At 43.4% G+C, this 19,593-nt stretch overlaps 1 protein-coding gene across 1 annotated transcript in view; it reads left to right on the top strand.

Moving 5' to 3' along the window:
* Positions 1–10,926, top strand: part of LOC134404312 (potassium voltage-gated channel subfamily KQT member 1-like) — a 466,408-nt gene extending 455,482 nt beyond the window's left edge. Inside the window, exon 18 of the mRNA XM_063135026.1 lies at positions 10,771–10,926. Within this exon, the coding sequence (XP_062991096.1) occupies positions 10,771–10,926 (156 nt within the window). The remainder of the gene's footprint in view (positions 1–10,770) is intronic.
* The last annotated feature ends 8,667 nt before the right edge of the window (positions 10,927–19,593 follow it).

Genomic DNA, 19,593 nt, shown 5'->3' with positions numbered 1-19,593 from the left:
AAGAATGGGTGGGTATGTTTGGGATAAAGGAAGGGAGGGCAGGAAAATGATGGCGTTTCATAGATAAGTTTGGTGGAATGAAAATAAACAAGAAATGAACAGGAAACTAGAACAAGATAATCACATGGATTACATGTTGGGTTGTGCCCCCTCCCCATTTTCATATGGATTCTATGTCAGAGTGACTATTTTTCTTGGGAGGCCAGATAGAAACAAATGGTGTATTATTGAGCTTTATATCATAGTAAATTAATTCATTATTAAAATTTCCCTTGCTCTCAGTCACGGTTGGGTCCAATTATTTTGTTATATTATGTATGCCGTTTAGCTCAAAAAGTGTAAAGTGCCACAAACTCAAACTGGCGCCAGATTTGAGCAGCCAGACTCATTGTGCCATCGCAATGGCTTGCCAGAGGACGGAAGGGACGGCCTGCTTCCTGTGGTTTCAGCACCACAAATGTGGACAGCCAGCAGGTAGTACTGCCACAGCTTCAACTTCAGAAAGCCCAACATCATAGAATAGTAGAGTTGGAAGGGGCCTAAAAGGCCATCGAGTCCAGGAACCCACCCTACAGCATACTTGACAGATGGTTGTCCAGCTGCCTCCTTCCACTTGGCCTTATCAAGCTTCACTCTAAGCAACTTGTTCCTCACATAAAGACCGAGCTGCTTCAAACTGCCCTTACCTTCTTACTGGCTCAACTTAAGCCATAGCTAGACCTAAGTTTTATCCCTGGATCGTCCAAAGGTCAAACCTGTTCATCTAGGTGACACACAGGGGATCCAGTGCTCAGGCAGGGGTGAACCCTGGATGATCCCAGGATAAACCTTAGGTCTAGCTGTGGCCTTAGGCTCCAGATCACCAGCCTCTATTATTTTAGAGATGACTTATATATGTCCTAGCTTTATTGTACAGGCACCATTTGAAATGGCCTATGCATGGTGTTTTATCCATGGCCCTTCCTCATTGTGCAGTGGGGGCTTTGCTTCCTTCTTCCACAACATCACAAGAAACTTTTTGGCAACCAGGCCAATGGTCAGAAATTATATGTCGGTGGGGACATGAGAAAACAGGGATGGGGGAACCCTAATTCAGTGTGAAACAGCCAAAACCCCAAATGGATGTATTTAATACATGTAAATTAAAGTTAACTGCTTAAGTATTTGAACATAATATAGTTACATTTTAATACAGTTTTAAAATAAATACCAAATACTTGATGATCAGTACAGTGCCTTTCTACTCATTGGCAAAAACACAGGAAGATAAAATCAGAATATGCCCTGCATGTATTTCCTTACATATCTTATTATTATTATTATTATTATTATTATTATTATTTATTTATTTATTTATTTATTTATTTATATAGCACCATCAGTGTACATGGTACTGTACAGAGTAAAACAGTAAATAGCAAGACCCTGCCGCATAGGCTTACAATCTAATAAAATCATAGTAAAACAATAAGGAGGGGAAGAGAATGCAAACAGGTACAGGGTAGGGTAAGCAGGCACAGGGTAGGGTAAAACTAACAGTGTTAAGAAAGCTGCGCGTTCCAGGAAGATGACGGCACTATCTCTGCATGCACCACAGATGGCCAGTGGGCTGCATTGGACTTGGTGACTCACGAGGCGTTCAGAGCCTGTTGTAAGAAACATGACTTCCTGCCACCTTCTTAATACAAGTGATTTACGCTGCAATTGTTTACCTACTTCCCTCGGTGTAAACTCCATTAAACTCAATAGGATTTACTTCTCAGTCAAGAAATATAAGGGATTGCATTGTTACTCACTTGCAGTGTAATGTGCATAGTAACTTCCATGGTCTTCAGTACCTTTTGAAGATTTTATGGTTTTGGATGTTGCTGCAATTGACCTGCATGACTCGGACTTGGCACACATGTTAACCTGCTCATGCAAGTAAACAATTTTCATGAGTAAAGAAAGCCATCAAAAGTAACATGTGAAAATGACTCTAAAACAGTTTGGTCAGGAATGTGCAAAACCCTCCTAACAATTTTGCTTGCCTTATGCAAACTTTGTATGTTTCTCAAAACTGGTCTGTTACGTTGTCCAACCAGAGACCTCCAAATCCTCCCTGAAATTTTGCTTTAGGGAAATACGTAGCAACTTAGGGATGCTTGGAATACCTTCCCTGAGAAATTTCGCTACCTTTATTTACATACTGAAAGTACTTTATTGAAATTATTGGCTTCCCTCAAAATTCCTCTCATGTTTTACCTGAAGGGGAACCTGTAAATTTGCTTTGAAATTCGCTTTACATGAAACTTTAGTGACAATTTGAATTTTGATGGAATTTTATCCTGCTATGAAAAAAATCTAATTTCCTTATTTCACAGCACAAATATGTTTCAATATATGACTTATTTAACAGTGAGCTCAAGCTACATTTCCAGTCTTTCTTTAAAGGTCAGAACTAAGGAGTGCCACATGTAAGACGATGTGTTGTGAGTATTTGAGTGTGATGGAGAGCAGCTGTTTTGTTGCTGCTTGCCAGGGGTCAGCTGCCAAGCTCACCTGTCTCCAATGGAGTCTGCAAAGAGAGTATCAGGTCTCCTTGAAAATTCTATGGCTTGATTCCCTGGTTTCCTAAACCAATTGGCCTGGATCCATTGTTCACTTGTGGCAACTCTTCCTCTTTACTGCTGTGCTGAGCAAGAAAGCAGAGGCAGTTGCTTGTTGAAATCAGCAAGTTCTAATTTTTCCACACTTTCTTATTTCTTTTTAAAGTCACAGAAAAAACAGTGTTTTGCCAAGAGATTTTTGAGGGATATCAGACCTTCCCAAGCCAATCTCTCCTTGCCTCATGGAAGGAAACCAATGGCAGAGAGGACTGAGTAGTAATAGGAAGGGCCTCTGATGGGCTGAATGTTCCTGGGTCTACTGCCATGGAGCATGGGAACTGTAGCCTCCAATGCCTCTTAGGCCAATTTATTGGCAGCATTAGAAACCATCTCCCACTGGTTCTTTTTGTTCCATTAGGTTTCTGTAATGGCCACTAGGTCCAGGTTCTTCTTTAAAGCCAAGCACTCCAAAACTCCAATTTTGGCTCGGAGGCTTCTAGCATTTGCATAGAAACACCTGTACACGGTGTCCCTCCCCAGATGTCTCTGGCATGTCCCTTTTTCACTGTTGTACTTTAGCCTCTTTGACTGGCTTTCATGTTCTATCATATACTCATGGCCTGTTTTCTCCCCTTCTACATTTGGACAATCAAAAACATGTTCATCTTCATCCCCCTCAGATGATTTAACCCGAACCAGATGCTTCCCAGCTTCTGTCAGCTTTCCCCCAGGGTTTAGCTTAAATGCTGGTATTAACCTTCAAATGCCTAAATGGCTTAAGGCCCGATTACCTCAAGGATTGTCTGTTCCCACATATGCCTACCTGGTAGGGATATGTGACAAATTAATTTTGATTGCATTTTAGTATGAACTGATGTAATTTGCACTTCCTAAACAAATATGTGAACCACTATGTGAACTTTGGTTGTCATACTTCTCTGAATTTTGAGACACATTTTTAGTTAAAATGTGCATACAAAAATGTGTTCATTAAGGGAGAAAGCATACAAATATCACTTTCAAAAATACGTATTGCCATGGGAAATTGTGTACAAAACAGCGTCCGAACATTCGTGTGTATGAAAATGCACCTGAAAATGCACACATCATTTTGTGTAGACTTTAAAAAAAGAAACAGCAAACTGATGAGTAACTAGAACAAACCTGTGCTTGAAAAAGTGAAACCAACAGATTTGTCCATCTCTGCAACCCAACCTAAGATCACCTTCTAAGGCTCTTCTCTGAGTACTTCTCAACAAGGTCAGACAGGTGGCCACTAGAGAATGGGCCTTTTCAATGCTGGCTCCCCAGTAATGTAAACAGTTGACTTTTCTTCTTCTGTTTTGTCCCTGTGCGTGGGGAGGAGCAGAATTTGGGGCTGGTTGGGGTGGGGGGGCAACTGAGTGGGAGTATTAAACCTCCCCTACCCATGTGTGCCAGTACCAATCCAAATTGGGATCCCCGCATGCTCACTTTTATAGTTTTTTCTATTTTAGATATGGAGCAGTATATAAATATTGTAAATAAATTATATATAAATTTTTAAACTTTTACAATTTTTTAAAATAGAACTACTCTCACTCATAAAATATACATAGCAGAAACAGAACATAAATGAACATACAATAAAAATAGTTACAAATCAATGTTTTAAATCACACCGTCATCATAGTCTTCTTCATAATATACCAGCTCCTGCTCCAATTCACTGATAGAGAGTGAAGTATACCAACTGAATCCTGGAATGCTTATTGAGATAAAGCTATAGCCGGTAGTGTGTTAGGATCATTTGCATGCTACATATTTAACATAGCATGTAGTTTAGTCCTTTCAGTAGATTCATTGAAATCAATGGAACTTAAGCTAGTCATACCTAACTTGTCCCATCAGTGGGTCTACTCTAAGTATGACCAAGTCTGGATTAAACCCATTGAAAAACGAATAAATGCAGATTATATTTTCAGCTATCATTACTGTGACAAGGTTGTGCAACTCTTAAGTTCTGTTGGTAAGGCACTGTTTAAAAGGATCTTTTAAAAACAGCTATTTCCCTTCAGGGAAAAATGCATAAGCTATTACCAGTTCTCACTTCCATTAAATCATTAGAAAAGTAAAACATAAAATTTAAAGAGAAATAGCATGGAATAACATATACCAAGAACCCAACTGTGCACTTGAGAGCAATCTCCAAATGCTTTCTAAACCATTTGTGAGGGCCCTAAGCTATTTTCTGTCTGTCTAGTCCCATTTCTCTGCTTTTAGTGCTCTTAATGTTGTGTCATTTAGACAAGTGATTCTATTTTTAATTTTGAATCTGTGTGATCTTTTCTTAAAGATTGTGTTGAGTCAGGATTGGCGGCAGACAAACAGGCTTTTCAAGAAGTGGGTTGTGGGTTTTTTTAAGAGAAGAAAAATCTGAAACTCTTAACCATTTAAACTCTAGTTCCAGATTTACAGTCAATTAGCTGTTTAGCCAAACATGTAATTGTCTCTCTCCATTCTTCTTTGCCTGATTTCAGTTTGCAACCACTGTCCTATGAGGAATTATGCCAATTCTTATCCCACTGTGGCACTTGAATCTTGCTTTCTTCCTCAGTAGAAGAATAAGCAACATGCCACCCAGTATGATTTCCGAAAGACTAGTTATGGCGTGTGTGAAAGAGTTCTGTTTTCCTTATGTAGAAGGCAGAAGAAATTTGTGTTTTACTGTTAAAAGAACATAACATCCAAATGGTTTCTTTGGATGCTGGGCTAACTGTGGTATGGGAAAAGGTTGGAGTGTTTTTATGCATTGCACTCAGTGCCTGTCTGCCTGATGGGGTGCAAGCAACATGTGAATACTGAACTGCTGCTACATCTTTGAGCAAACTTGTTATTGGATAAGATTAGAACAGAGTGTCCAAGTATTAACAGTTTATATTTGAAGCTCAGCCAAGACAAGAATTCAACTTTTCTAGGTCATTATTTGACTATATTTGCAAGGGCTCTAACTTTATCAAAGTTATGAAGACTCTTCGATGAGCCTTTTAAATGTCAAATCCTGCCCTGCGTCCCTCCCTGCTTTATGTTCTCACACTCCACACAGCTGTGTCAGCATCCTACTCCTCAGAGGCCATGGCCATCTCAGGGATGGGTGGCTTCGAGGTCACAGCTTTGACCCCTGCCAGGTGCTGCTGAGGCTTCCAGGTCCTTTCATGCAAGCTGCTGCTCTGGGCAGGTGACAAGAACTATAAAAGGAGTCTTGAGCCAGCTTGCAGAACTACATAAGGCTGGAGCATATAAAGACGCAAGGTGTGGTGGAATAGATCTCAGTAGCCTTAGGCGAGCCTGTGTCCTCACCATAGGCACAGATCCTGTACAATAATACAATGTTTGTTCATTTGTCAATGCCAAAGCACTAAGACCATGAAACCTGAACACCTGAAACTTGGCGTGCATACTAACTGATGCTAGGGGTCTGTGACTCAGGTTTATTTTGTTTTTAAAATACATGCATTAATTTAAATGTGTTCATGAGGTTGAAGCCTGCAGACTGCAGACTTCCCTAACCCATGCATAGTTTTGCAGCCAATACAGTTTAAAGCAGGGGAGATTAATGGGCCAGGGACAGAGTTATACTCCTGCTCCTCCCTCTGCCATGGGATTGGGACAGCCCCCTGTCGCAGGATGGAGTGGACAGGCCTCTGCCTCAGGGGACTACAGAGGTCAGATGGAAAAGAAAAATGGAAAACTGGGCATGGGCAGATTGGAATAGATTGTCCCGGAGGTGCGCTGCCTGGTACCTTGAGCACTGAGGATACACTGCTGGGGTATTGCAGATAGACTGCAACATTTTGTTATAGATCCTAGTTAGTAGCAACAGCAGCAGCAGCAGCATGTGTAGTTGTTGTAGTGGAAGTGTGTCACCAGACCATATTGGAACGCACCTCCTAAGTCTCATTTAATAATGACTCAAATATTTGGCAACTACTTCTGTTAAAAGTCTCTGAGTAAACCAGATGTGATGCCAAACATGTTGCTCCTATAAACCTGGGAGGGAAGCTTCTGCAATTCACAATACCACAAGAATTAAGGATAGAGAACAAAATGACAGTGGATTATTGCTTCTCAGAGCTAGAGCTTACTTACCTCAGCCTTTAGGGCCAAACTAACATAATGCTAAAAGTATCACTTGCTGCTGTATCTTTAAAAAGAAGCAGCAGAAAGAAGGGGGCTGGTTTTTGTTGGGACTGCAACATATGAGAAGGGGGATTTAAACCCTTTTCTTTCATACCACAGACCTGACAAAAATCCCATTATGGCGGCAAAGGAGCCTCCTGCCTCCTGAGCATAATAGCCATCAAAGTGGAGGGGGTGGTTTTTGTTGTGGAAGGTCATCTAGTCCATCACCCTGCTCATTGGAGGACCGGCAATGGAAGGTGCAGCATCCCTGAAAAGTGGCTGTCCAGCCTATTTAAATGCCTCCAGTGAAAAAGAGCCACCACCTCCCCCAGCAGTCTGTTCCTCTGTTGAAGACGCTCACTTTACACCCACACTCATGCACACAGGAAGCCATGATGGTATTCTCCAAGGCTATGGTCTGCCTTGCAGACAGTATGGGTTGGTTAAAAATACGTCATCCAAACTAACTAATCTTATATAATTTTCTGATAGTGTTATTCATCTGGTAGTAGATCATGGGAATGTTGTAGACTTAGGCCAGATCTACAACAAGCAGGATATAACACTTTGAAAGCAGTTTGAAAATGGTCTGTGCTGTGTGTCCTGGGCCCCAACAGTTGTCAATACCCTTATAAACCATTATAAAGCAGTAGTGTAGATCCTGCCTTAATATATCTTGATTCCAGCCAAATGTTGAAGAAAGTCTCCCATGATATCCTTGTTGACAAGGCGGTAAAATGTGAGTTGGATGATACTGTTGTTAAGTGGATCCACAGCTGGTTGATCAATTGTACACAATGAGTGCACGTTAATGGTTCTTTGTCAAACTCGGAGAAGGTCTTGAGTGAAGAGCTTTGCCCTAGGCCCTATGCTTGGTGCAGGCGTTGGCTGGCTGGAGGTTTCGGCTGGCATCAGTTTCAGACAGAGTCACAACTCAGAGATGGCTGTAGCTGAGCCCTGAGAGGCTGGCGTGCCACACAGAGCCTTTTAAGAGCCTCTCAGAGTCCAGTGTCAACAGACACGACCAAGCTATAAGCTGGCACTCTACCCCTGGCCATAGGGTACAAGTGCGCAGCCCGGCTGGACCAGTGGGGGATTCTGGCAGAGAGATTGTTTGAGAATGGAAGCTTTGGTCTGGCTGCAGTGACTTACAGCAAGAAACAACAGAGGCTGCACAGACAACCCAGAGACACCTGTTGTAACTTAGCCCCACGGTGCTGGCATGCAACACAGGGCATTAGGAAGAGGGTCTCAGAGTCGCATGTTTGTGCAGGAAGTAGACGGGAGTTCAAAGTCTGTATGTGCGAAGTGGTGCCAACGCACAAGCCTTGAGAAGCTAATGTATGTAAGTGAGAAGTGTGAATGGGTGAAGTAGTGTCTGCTGCCCATGCAGCCTCTTAAGATGTGTAACCATTGCCGATGTGCTCAGACGCTCCACATCTTTCCTCCTGCTGATCTTCGCCCAGCAAATGTTGCAGCTAGCATACCCGGGATCCTCCATAACCACAGAAAAATTATCCCAGGCGCTAGATCTGCATTTTGCAGGAGAGGGTTTGAGTGGAGCCTCAAGAGCACCCACACCCTCCTCAGCATGGCTGGATCTGGGGCTATTGCCAGCTGGAGACGCGCTCCTGGCTCCAGGGGAGCTCGGAGGTGATGGAATCACAAACTCTCCCTTAGCCTCCTCCAACACCTCCTTCTCGATCCCCACAATCTCCTCCAAGCCCAGATCTGGATACTACTACTCCTCTGCTGCCACAATGAGCAGTACTGGTGCCACAGGAGTAATAGTGAGGGGCAATTTGGAGGTGACTGGAAGCTCCACATCAGCCTTCTTCTCCTGCCCCTCAGAAGGACCAAAAGCAACAGCAGCAGGGGCAGTAGCAGGGGGAAAGCTGCACCTAATTTTGGTGGTGGTAGTGGTGGGTAACTAGGAAGACCTCTCTCTCTCCCACCATGGCCAGAACCACCAGCAGCACCCATTCCACATCTCATTAGTAGGGTGACCAGGCCACCCGGAAAACTCCAGAGACCTGCTCCAAAATTATGAGGATCCGGAGCAACCGGGTCTCAGGGTCCATTTACCAGGAAACGGGTGCCCCAGCAGCTCACAAGCAATTTTTTAAAAAATTGTCCAGGCCCAGATCGCTGCATGGGAGTTCCTAGAGAGGCCCATTTCCGGAAGTGTGGAAACAGGCCTCTAGGCATTCCCAAGGCCTGTCTGGGCTTCTTCTGGGTCACTGCAATAGCGACGACCCCAAAGAACCCCAGATTGCTGCTCCAGAGAGGCTGGAGAGATCCGTTTCTGTACTTCCGGAAACGGGCCTCTCCAGCCCCTCTCACTGCCCCTCTGGTCCCTTCCTTGGCTAGCGCAATGCCACTGGCCAAGGAAAGCCCTAGATTGCCAGGTGGGAGGGGCTGAGAGTGCTCATTTCTGGAAGCGAGCCCTTCCCAGTGCTTCTTCTCTTGGCTGTGGCTGTGTCGGGTGGGTGGACGTGGGCTGCGCAAGGCACAGGCAAGGCGCCAGGGCCAGTCTCCCATTGCTGCTTCTTGCCCATGTCAGGCAGGCACTGGGTGGGCACATCCCTTTGGGGGCTGGACATGTTGGCAGGCATGCCCCCTTGGGGGCTAGATATGTTGGTGGGCATGCCCCCCCAAAAAAACTCCCCCCCCCGATTTAAAAGTTTCTGGAAATTACATCTCATTACTGGTCATATGGCAGTCTTATATAATCATCGTTAATTCTAAGGAACGTGGCAGTTTTTCAGCCCATTCATAATGATATGCTCCTGGTAGTTCCACATTGAACTAGGGGTCCAATTGGAGTCCACCTGGAGAAGAGCCTTCAGTGTGGTGGCCCCTTTTCTTTGGAACTCCCTGCCTATGGAGGTCAGGCACATGCCAACATTACGTTGCTTCCAGCACCTCCGGAAAATAGTTCTATTCCAGGAAGCATTCCTTAAATGACCAGCCACAGTTTTTATTGGCATCCTGTTTTTAACAATTTTAATAGGATTTTTTTAAAGCTTTTTATCTTTTAACTATTTTACCTCTTAGTCTCACCTCTCCTGAATCTCTTTTAGATGTGGAGTGGTATACAAATGTTGTAAATAAATAAAATAAAAAATAGAGAGAATTTTTCAATGTTGACAATAGTTTTTGCAAAACTGATTGAGTACCAATGTGCACATGCTACAGCTATCTGAAGCAGCACTATGGGAAAGCAGCGTCAGTATATCTCTGATGGCAGCCAAACTCTACTCAGATGTGCAGACATTTGACACGTATGAGCTCACCAATTAAGGGTGCAACCCACTGCACGTTTAGGCAGAAATATGTCCACGCTGATTGAGGAATACTGGGAATTATAGAACTTATTTCTGTCTAAACATGCATAGGGTTGGCCTAAGACACTGTTTCTAATGTGATGCCAATTGTACGGAGTGCGTGCAGAGAGCTGTGTTATTTATGAACTTTGCATAGTGTCTATCACAGTAAAACTGCCCATAATACTTATTTGGCTGGGTATACAATCGATGTAATACTCATTTCACTAGATAAACAAAAGAAATTGACTATAAATTTTATTATTATTATTATTATTATTATTATTTACTTGTTCCTCACCTTTCTACCAAAAATGGTACTCAAGGCAGCTACCAGGTGTTCTTTTGAAAAAATTAATCCCAACAATTCATATTTAACAGGTTTTCAATTAATTGATTACATTTAAATTAATAGATATCACCTCAACCTCCATAACAAAGACTTTTTGTGATACTGAAAGAAGTGTGAGATAATTTGCTGTCATTCATTGTTGGAAATGTACACCAAAGACTAACTTCATTTAGGCTTGCGTGGTAGAAATTAACAGAGAATTCCTAGCACCCTAACCAAGCTACAGTTGCCAGGATTTGGAAATGGAAGCTGTGTGAGAAATTAATATATCTTTGTAGTACAGACATAATAATCAAGCACATGTTTTAGCAAGTGATAAATATGCTTTCTGATTCCTCAACAGGTCACACAGATCGACCAAAAGCTTAATGGCATCCTGAGTGCTCTACAGACTCAACATGGGAAGCAGTCACCAGAGTGGACCTCACCCTCATGCACCCCTAGAGCGAGGCGGTTACGATCTTCATCAGATTCTCCCCCCATGAGTCGGAAGATGTGAAAACAGCAGAATATGAATAATAATAACGAACCATCTTCTCATTATTTCATCAGCTCCTCTAGCTGGTGTTGAGATGTTTGCAACTGATTATATGGATCCATGGACAGAGAGATTGAGACAAGTGAAATCCCCACCTTCCATTCCTTTTAAATCTGATGCCTTCATCACCTTTTCCTCATTCACATCATCAAATGGAACCAACAGGATGTGGCAACATTCAGCAAGAGCAGAGACACCAAATACGTGTGAAGCAGGGAAGCACCTACCAAGCACTAAGATTAATCAACTCCATACATTACAAGAGTTTTATGCAGTGCTTAATTTCTACGAAAAGAGATGCCAAGGCTATAGTCTTAAACACCACCCTCTGGTCTGGATGCCCTTTTTCTTGTTCACTAGCTGTGCGAGGGTACTCGGTGACTTGTTGATTAAGGAAATCCACTCTGTAGCTGCTTAGGGGCACTTTCAACCGCTCATATTTATTCAAAGGTTGACCCCCTGGCCTTGAAAACAGATGCCAGAGACAAGCCCAGGCACAAACAAAGCCCTAGATCTACACGATTTCTTTTCTAGCAGGAGGTAACTTTGGTACAGTGACATTCATATCTATCCTCATCTAATGAATGATTAACAGGAGCGGTGATGGGGTGATCTTTTTGCCACTCCTGTGCCTTCATTGCCCCTACCAGCACCACCAAAAGGCAGTGCCTGATTGGTTCAGAATGCTGTTACTCAAAATGTAAGCTTTATTTAAAAAGTTTTGTTTTCAAATGAGCACTTCAGGTTCATCTAGATGGCTGCCACCCGTGAGGCAAGGAGACCAAGGCCAGAACTACACTAAAGCAGGATATGACAGTTTGAAAATGGTATATGTAGTGTATCCTGGGCCCCAACAGTTGTCACTACTGTTATAAACTGTTTTAAAGCAGTAGTGTAGAAGGGAGAAGGAGCTGCTGCAACAGTATCCAGCCCTGGCAGCAGCTGCGTCAGGTGCGAGACACGTTTGAACCTCTGGGCCATGTTGACCCAACCCAAGGCCTGCCAGGATACATAGGGATTTCTAATAAGGCATTACTACAAAAGAATCCCAACAGAATAAGGAAAGCACTTGTGTGAATCCCCCTTTGTTTTTTATTGCTTTGCAGATAGAGCTCCCTCCAGTTTTCATATTGTTGAGTTTTCAAGTCATTTTTATTACTCAGTGAACTAAATACTTTCCTGTATCTTCCTGGCTTTTTACTCAGAAGAAGGACCAAGGATGTGCAAAACCTGAGACTCTATGTTAGTTGACATTCGTAAAAATCACGTCATGCCAGCATGAAGAAACATCACGTCATTCTCGTATGACATGTGATTTTTAAAAGTGGTTCCAAATAATTGCGCTTTATGTGCACATTATAATCTACAACTGTGCATCTCATTTCACGTTCAAAAGACAGGCTTTGCTTATTTCAGCATATTACATATGTACTGTAATCCAAAATTGTGCATCATGTTCTTCATTCAAAAGCATTGAAAACAAGATAGCTCTATGTCATTGGATTGAATCCAGATTTAGGTGTGCATAATTGGGCTGGCAGAAGAAGACCACCCCCACCACCCCACAGGAGAACCTGCTGAATGTTGTTCTGGAGGACGGGGGATCCCCAAAACTGAACCAGGCTGCCTTTTGTGAGCTCTGGAAGGGAGGATCCATAGCTTAGAAATAAAGCACATGCTATGCGTAAGGTCCCTGGTTTAGTCCTCAGCATCTCCAGTTAAAAGATTTCGGGTCAGTAGTGCTGGGAAGGGCTTGAGGAGTTGCTGATAGTCCGAACAGATAGTACTGAGTTAGATAGACTAATGGTTTCACTCAGAATTAGCCAGCTTCACATAGTATTCACAGCATTCATAAAGCAGGCACTGGTGGCTACTCTTGATTTACCTCAATCAGATCAACTGTTATTGGACAAGGATGGTCTTCAAAGAATTCTCTTCCAGCACATAACATAAGTGTGTGTGTGAGGGTTTTTTTTTTTTTTTTTTACAAAATCCCTTCCCACCTGTCCCCTTCTCAAAACTTATTCTTATGAAGGGCTGTGTGGCAACAGCAGGGAGGGCTAATGGTAGAGGCAAAGGTCTCATATTAAAAGCCTGGATCCACTTCCATCCATCCCATTGCATCTCATCGCCACTGCATGGGGAATGTAGTTTCCAGTGCCGCTTGGGTCAGTAGATTTCAATCCATTGAGCCAAGAGGCATTTATTCTGGCGTCAACACATGCTGGGCTGTGTGTCTACCCAGGCAGCTAAACTCACATCCGAGCCCCAGAGCCATGTAAATCAAAACTTCACTCTATTGGAAACACAATTTGTACAGCAACCTATTAACAAATGCAGAGTAGGGAGGAATGGAAGTTGGGGGAGATGAAATGAAAGAAATGGTACAGGTGAGGTGAAAAGACAATGCAAAGCCAGGCTTTCTAGGATGCAACTTAGGACAGCTGTGGAGAACCAGGCCAGAGACATATACCTGCTTAAGAATAAAACTAATTTGGACTGGACTGAAGATTCTCCGTAGGAACAGCCATGAGAGCAGATAGTAAGGGCTGATCAGTTGCTGATCAGAACTATACCGGGGGATTCTAAAGCAGTTGTAAATGCAAAGTCTAGAGGCAATATAACAAATAACACAATACCCAGTTGGGGCAGAGCAGCACTGTAAGCTTTTTCCTCCATGCTGCGTGGCATAAACAGAGGCTTCACACAAGCATCTAAGCCTTACAGATGAGGTCTCCAACACTGCTGCCAGCCTTGCTGTATCACACCCCCTTCTCCTGACCTCTTTCACAAGAATAAGTTTCAGGAAATGTCAGGCAAACCCATTACAAATTTTAGAGAGGGTTTGAGCATAACGCATAAAGTTCCAAGGTTTTCTGTCCATTACACCCTACTCCAAAGTTTGGCCTCATCACTAATTGACTTCAGTTGTGATATTTCATATGTAGGTAAACTGTACCTAATGACCGTATGTGTAAATGCTACATGGAGCAAGTCTCCCTGCTGGACTCCCTCACATCTGTGAATGTTGTAAATGGTCAAGACATAGACGGACACGAGTTGCTATTTGAATTAACGAACCTTGTATATATGGTAAATTGTTGCACTTTTAATATCATTTTACTTGTACATATATGCAGGCTGAAGTACAGTTTCGTTGAAATATCTCTGTACAATTGCCTATATAACAAAATACATTGTATCATGCATTTCCGGGGGGGGGGATTAAATACACCAATATTGTAAATAGTATGCCTCAGTTATTTATCAAAGCCTCTTGAGACATTTCTTTGGGCATACAGTTTTCAGGGAATTGCCTGGCTAGTTGGCATGCTTGATTCATCCCTTGATAACTACAAAATCAAACTATGACTTACATGTGTCATCACAGATATGACATCATAGATAAATTTTTCATATTGTTTCAGCTGCAGTGCTCCCCCATGGAGTCAGCTCGCACTATCAGTTGTCACTTATCAAGGCACAGCAATCAAGTGTGAACCAAGCTTAGAGAATTTGTACACTTCCCATAGAAATTTGTTTATTCGGCAGTTTTAAAATGTAATTAATTAATCTCTACCTATAAAGTGGAAAGTATGTGTGTGTAATGTATGTCCAGAAATGTTTACCCACTTCCAGATGAGGTAGGAAAAAGGAAAGGAACCTCTCGTGCAAAGCACTTGAGTCATTGCTGACTCCTAGAGGGATGCCTGCTTTCGCTGACGTTTTCTTGGCAGACTTTGTAGTGGGGTGGTTTGCCATTGCCTTCCCCGGCCATGATTACCTTTTCCCCAGCTAGCTGGGTACTCATTTCACCGACCTCGGGAGGATGGGAGGCTGAGTCAACCCAAGCCGGCTGCCTGAAACCAGCTTCTGCTGGGATTGATCTCAGCCGTGGGGAGAGTTTCAGCTGCAGAAACTGCTGCTTTACCGCTCTGCACCACACGAGGCTCAGATTAGGTAGAAACTTGAAATTTGGCATGCTGATGGGTCTGGTTGTACAATGTACCAGAAAAATCTAAAAACACAGAATTTTGGGTTTTAAGTGTTTTTTAAAGAATTTAATAAAAACCAAGGTTTATGCCTGCAACTCCCAGCATGCCTTGGGAGGAACTCCCAGCATGCTTTGGATGGGAGGCCAGACTTACCGGCCTTTGGCGGCCATTGTGAGTGCATGGGCGGGTTGCTGCTGCATGTCTTTCACAACCCCAACTCCTAAGGTTGGTCTTGAAGAGTCAACACAATTCCACAAAAACGGAAACAAGCCACATTAATGGGCTGCGTCCATTTGCGGTGCCTTTGTGTGATTTTAAAATCGTAATTAGATTCAAGTGGCTGAACATGCTCAAACGCACTCCATCCTGATATCACTGTTTTCTCAGAATCTGGGGAAGCAAGTGCACAGCCTTCAACCTTAAGAGGGAAGGAGGAAGGAAGGGGAGGCACTCTGCACATGCCCAGAAACAGACCCGACGAGGGGGGGGAGAGTGCCTGGCCCAGCCCTGGCCCTTCAGTACAGGCTCCTGATGGAGCACTTGGTGAGTGAGAAGTGCAGGCTGAGGCCATCCCAGCAGAACTGGCCGGAGCTGGGCACATCCACTGACAGCCGCTTACCTCCTCTCCTTGGCGATGCAGTGAAGTGTGCACTTTACCCCATTAATTAAAGAATGAAAATTAGGGGTGTGATCCGCTCCGATTAGGAGCGTAGAAGCAGTAGCGGATTGGCCTGCTCCGCCTTACCCAGAGGCGGAGTAGGAGCGGACTGCGGACCCCTAGAAGCAAGGCGAAGAGAAGCGACCATTTTTCGGAGCTCCTAGTTCAGGCGGAGTGCTCCGGTCGCCATCTTGAAAACATTTTGCCATAGGATTGCATTGCGGCAAATAATCACGGATAACTACGTTCTTTTTGAAGTTATCATTCTGGAAATTCTTGTGCTCAGAGAGTCGTGGATGGGGGTCATTTTGAGACCACTCTCACCTCTCTGCGTCGTGCGGGTCACGTGCTATATTTTTTTTAAAAATCGGGTCAACCGCGCGGCTCAAACGGCGTTTTCGGCTTTTCGCCCATAGGATTGCATTGAGGGAAAGACTCGGGGATAACTGGGTTGGTTTTTAAGCTATCATTCTGAAAATTCTTGTGCACAGAGAGTCGTGGATGGGGGTCATTTTGAGACTACTCTCAACTTTCTGCGTCGTGCGGGTCGCGCGCTAGAAGTTTTTAAAAAATCGGCGGGAAAAATACCTTTTTCAAAGGGCTGAGGGGCAGAGTCAGCTCCCGGTCATGATCACATGATCCCAAAGTTAGAGGAGGGCATAGGCAAAACGGGTAACTTGGGATTCTGGGAAACTTCTCTTTCTTCATCTGAACGGGCTTTTCCCAGTGTTTTTTAAAACAGTAGCCTCACCAAATGCACAAACACAACCTGAAATCATATACTAAGCCAAGAATAAGAGATAGAAACACAGCACTGCTACCCACCCTAACTTTGGGGAACAACTGAAAAGATGTGGTGCAAGGGGATGAGCTCCCCTAGGGCATCTCATTGTGGACGTGCCCCCACTCTCTCCTGCACTGGAAGGCCATTAGAGCCTTCCAAAGAGAGTAAAATGGTGGAGCAATGCCTATTATGAGTCGAAGTGAGCGTTTACTTCTTAGTGGTGGAGCGATGCCTGTTATGAGTTGAAGTGAGCTTTTACTTCTTAATCTCAGAGCTGTTGGTGGCTGTCTTGAGCTGAACTGGCAGCTACTTCCCCCTCCCCTGGGCACGTCCCCCTATTGCTGGTAAAAGACAGATATAGCCTTTTTTTAAAAAATCTTCTTGCTGTTTATTCAGCAACACTGCTGCTTTTAATTCCACCCCTCCTTTGTTTATTTATTGATTTATTCCATTTTATATGCATTACTGGCTTATCCTTGGCTCACTTCCTTATGCCCCCAGAAATGCCAGCTGCATGCCTGCCTGCCTTCCCTCCCTCCTCCCCTGCCCACCTCGCAGGGATGTTGTGTGTGTGTGGCTTTGACTCAGGGGAGAAGTCCTTCCTGCGCTCACTTGGAGTTTTGGAAGTTCCAAATTTTGCAGGTTTAAGCCCCGCCAAAAAACAGGGGATGATGGGACTGCCTTGAGTCTCTGCGTGCGGCGTATGTATCCCTGGATAAGCTGTCATGGTGGTGAGTTTGAGGGGTTTTTTTAACGTGCAAAATTGACGGAGCTATGGAAAGGGGTGTTGAATTTTCATAAATTCCCCAAAAATCAGGGGATGATGGGACTGCCTTGAGTCTCGGCGTGCGTATGTATCCCTGGATAAGCTTTCATGGTGGCGTGTTTGAGGTTTCTAACGTGCAAATTGACGGAGCTATGGAAAGGGGTGTGAATGGGGTGCCCGATTTTCAAAAATTCCCCAAAAATCAGGGGATGATGGGATTGCTTTGAAACTTGGCGTGTGTGTGTATACCCCCATGAGGTGTCATGGTGCCAAACGTGAGGTTTCTAACTTGAACAGAAAAAAAGTTGTATAATTTTTTAGCTTTCAATGCAAGCCTATGGGGGGGAAAAAACGGAGCTCCGGATCCGGATCCGGAGCTCCGAGCGGAGCGGAGCGGAAGTGGGCGGAGCGGGGGCGGGGCGGAGCGGCCCGATCCGGAAAATGGCGGATCTGCAAGTGAAGCGGAGCGGGGGGTCTGTGCACACCCCTAATGAAAATGTGTCTATTTATAAAAATGCACACTTTAAGTTATGTATTTCTGCAAGCTCAATAACCTTTGCCCAAAAAATGTGATCACATTCATATTTGGGGTTGTGAACAGGATGGCAACATAAACTAATTTATGTTGCCATCCTAAGTACATTTCTCTGGAAGCAATGTCCATTGAAGAGAATGGGCTTTTTTTTCACCGTTGCCACTTTATTAGTAGTAGAATTATTTTAAAAGTGTACAGTTTTTCCAGTCAGAATGGAAATGGGCAAACGTGTTTTTATCCAATCATTCTCACATTACTAGCCCCTGTGGTAACATGGGGGTTTACCATTATTATTATTATTATTATTATTATTATTATTATTATTATTATTATTATTATTTAGTTTTAGAGTGTTCAAAGCACTTCAGACATATTATCTTGCTTTAATCCTTACAACAATCTTGCAAGGTGGGTCTGCATTACCGTATTATCATATTGCAGGATGAAGGATGAAGCTGAAACGAAGTGGCTCACATAAGACCGCTTTGTGACTTTAGACTACATGGCAGAGGTGAGAATCAACATGGGAACTTCCAAATTCATATGTCAGTCTCTTTAGCTGCCACACTACACTAACTTTTTTTTATCACAGGCCAAATATTGGTGATATTTAAAATTATTGAGAAAACCTTTAAGAGTAAACCCCTCTTAAGGTGCCATTGGGTTCCAGGAGGCATCACAGCTTGTGACCAAACAGATAAAGGTTATGGGACAACCACAGCCTGAAGTGACAACAACAACAACAACACAACAACAACAACAACAACAAGAAAAGCAGCAGTAGTACTTATACAGCACCTACAAAACGCTCATTATTCCCATTACCCTTAGATCACCTCAGTCATTCTTAAAACAGAGTGATATTCAATCCATATTGCAAACTGGGAGCCGGGGCAGGGCGTGGTGGGACAGCAATTTGCTAAGGGCACAAGTTTGAGTCGCTGAGGTAAAATTTGAACCCGAGGCTTTTTGACTCTTAATTTACAGGGTTATCCCAGTTTCTTCCTGCATTCACTTGGTGTTGTCCTATTTCCGTAAGAACAGAATAGGCTTTCCTGCCTTCTAGCAATCGCTCAACCTTAAGCCGTGTTTTCATTCCAGTTGCTGGTGTGACATACTTTTAGTCATGTTGTAATAAACGGTCTCTGCCAGACATAAAAGAGCCAAATTGCCATCTTGTCTAAAACAAGCTCATTTGCCAAAATACCTATTATGTTACGTTGGCCCTTATTATGGTTCATTATGGGTCCTGAGCGGCTCCGTTAAGAGCACGGTGGGTCTGCTGAGATTGCTGCCTTTCCACAGCCCTTCCAAGGGGCTCAGTTTGATATATCAGGATGGGGGAACTGAGCTGAAGTGTAACTCATCCCCTGGTGTCATTTGATCTCTTCTTTTTGAGGGTGGCCTTCTGGGGGAAGAATGTCAACCTTCATGGAAGCTTTGAAGCAAAAGAAGATTCTGTGTTCTGTGATTAATGTCAACCCTTTATATAGGATTTTGCTCTCTGTGATTAATGTCTCTTCAATCAAGCCCATTACGGTTTCTCCCCATTTTAATGAAGAAGCCATCATTTGAAGAAAAAGCATCTACCACAGACATTTGTCTCCAAAGTTTCATGTCCTCCACGTAAAGTTGTATCCCCCACAAAGCTATGATGGCTCATAAAACATTTCTTCATATTTCTAAACTTTAATACCCACCAACTAACGCAAAAGTTTCCCATGCACCATAAATACAAATGTAATAATAATACAAAATTCCAGGAAAATCAAAATAAAAAAATAAAAAAAATTTCCCTACAATCACCCATATGCCTTAAGTATAGGGCATGGGCTAGCATTACTGTATTATTCAACCGTCTAGATTAGGAATGGGGGAGAAATTACGCAA

This window comes from Elgaria multicarinata, chromosome 9 (genome assembly GCF_023053635.1).
Source record: "Elgaria multicarinata webbii isolate HBS135686 ecotype San Diego chromosome 9, rElgMul1.1.pri, whole genome shotgun sequence".
Taxonomy (NCBI): domain Eukaryota; kingdom Metazoa; phylum Chordata; class Lepidosauria; order Squamata; family Anguidae; genus Elgaria; species Elgaria multicarinata.
This window is presented reverse-complemented; position numbering and strand designations above follow the sequence as displayed.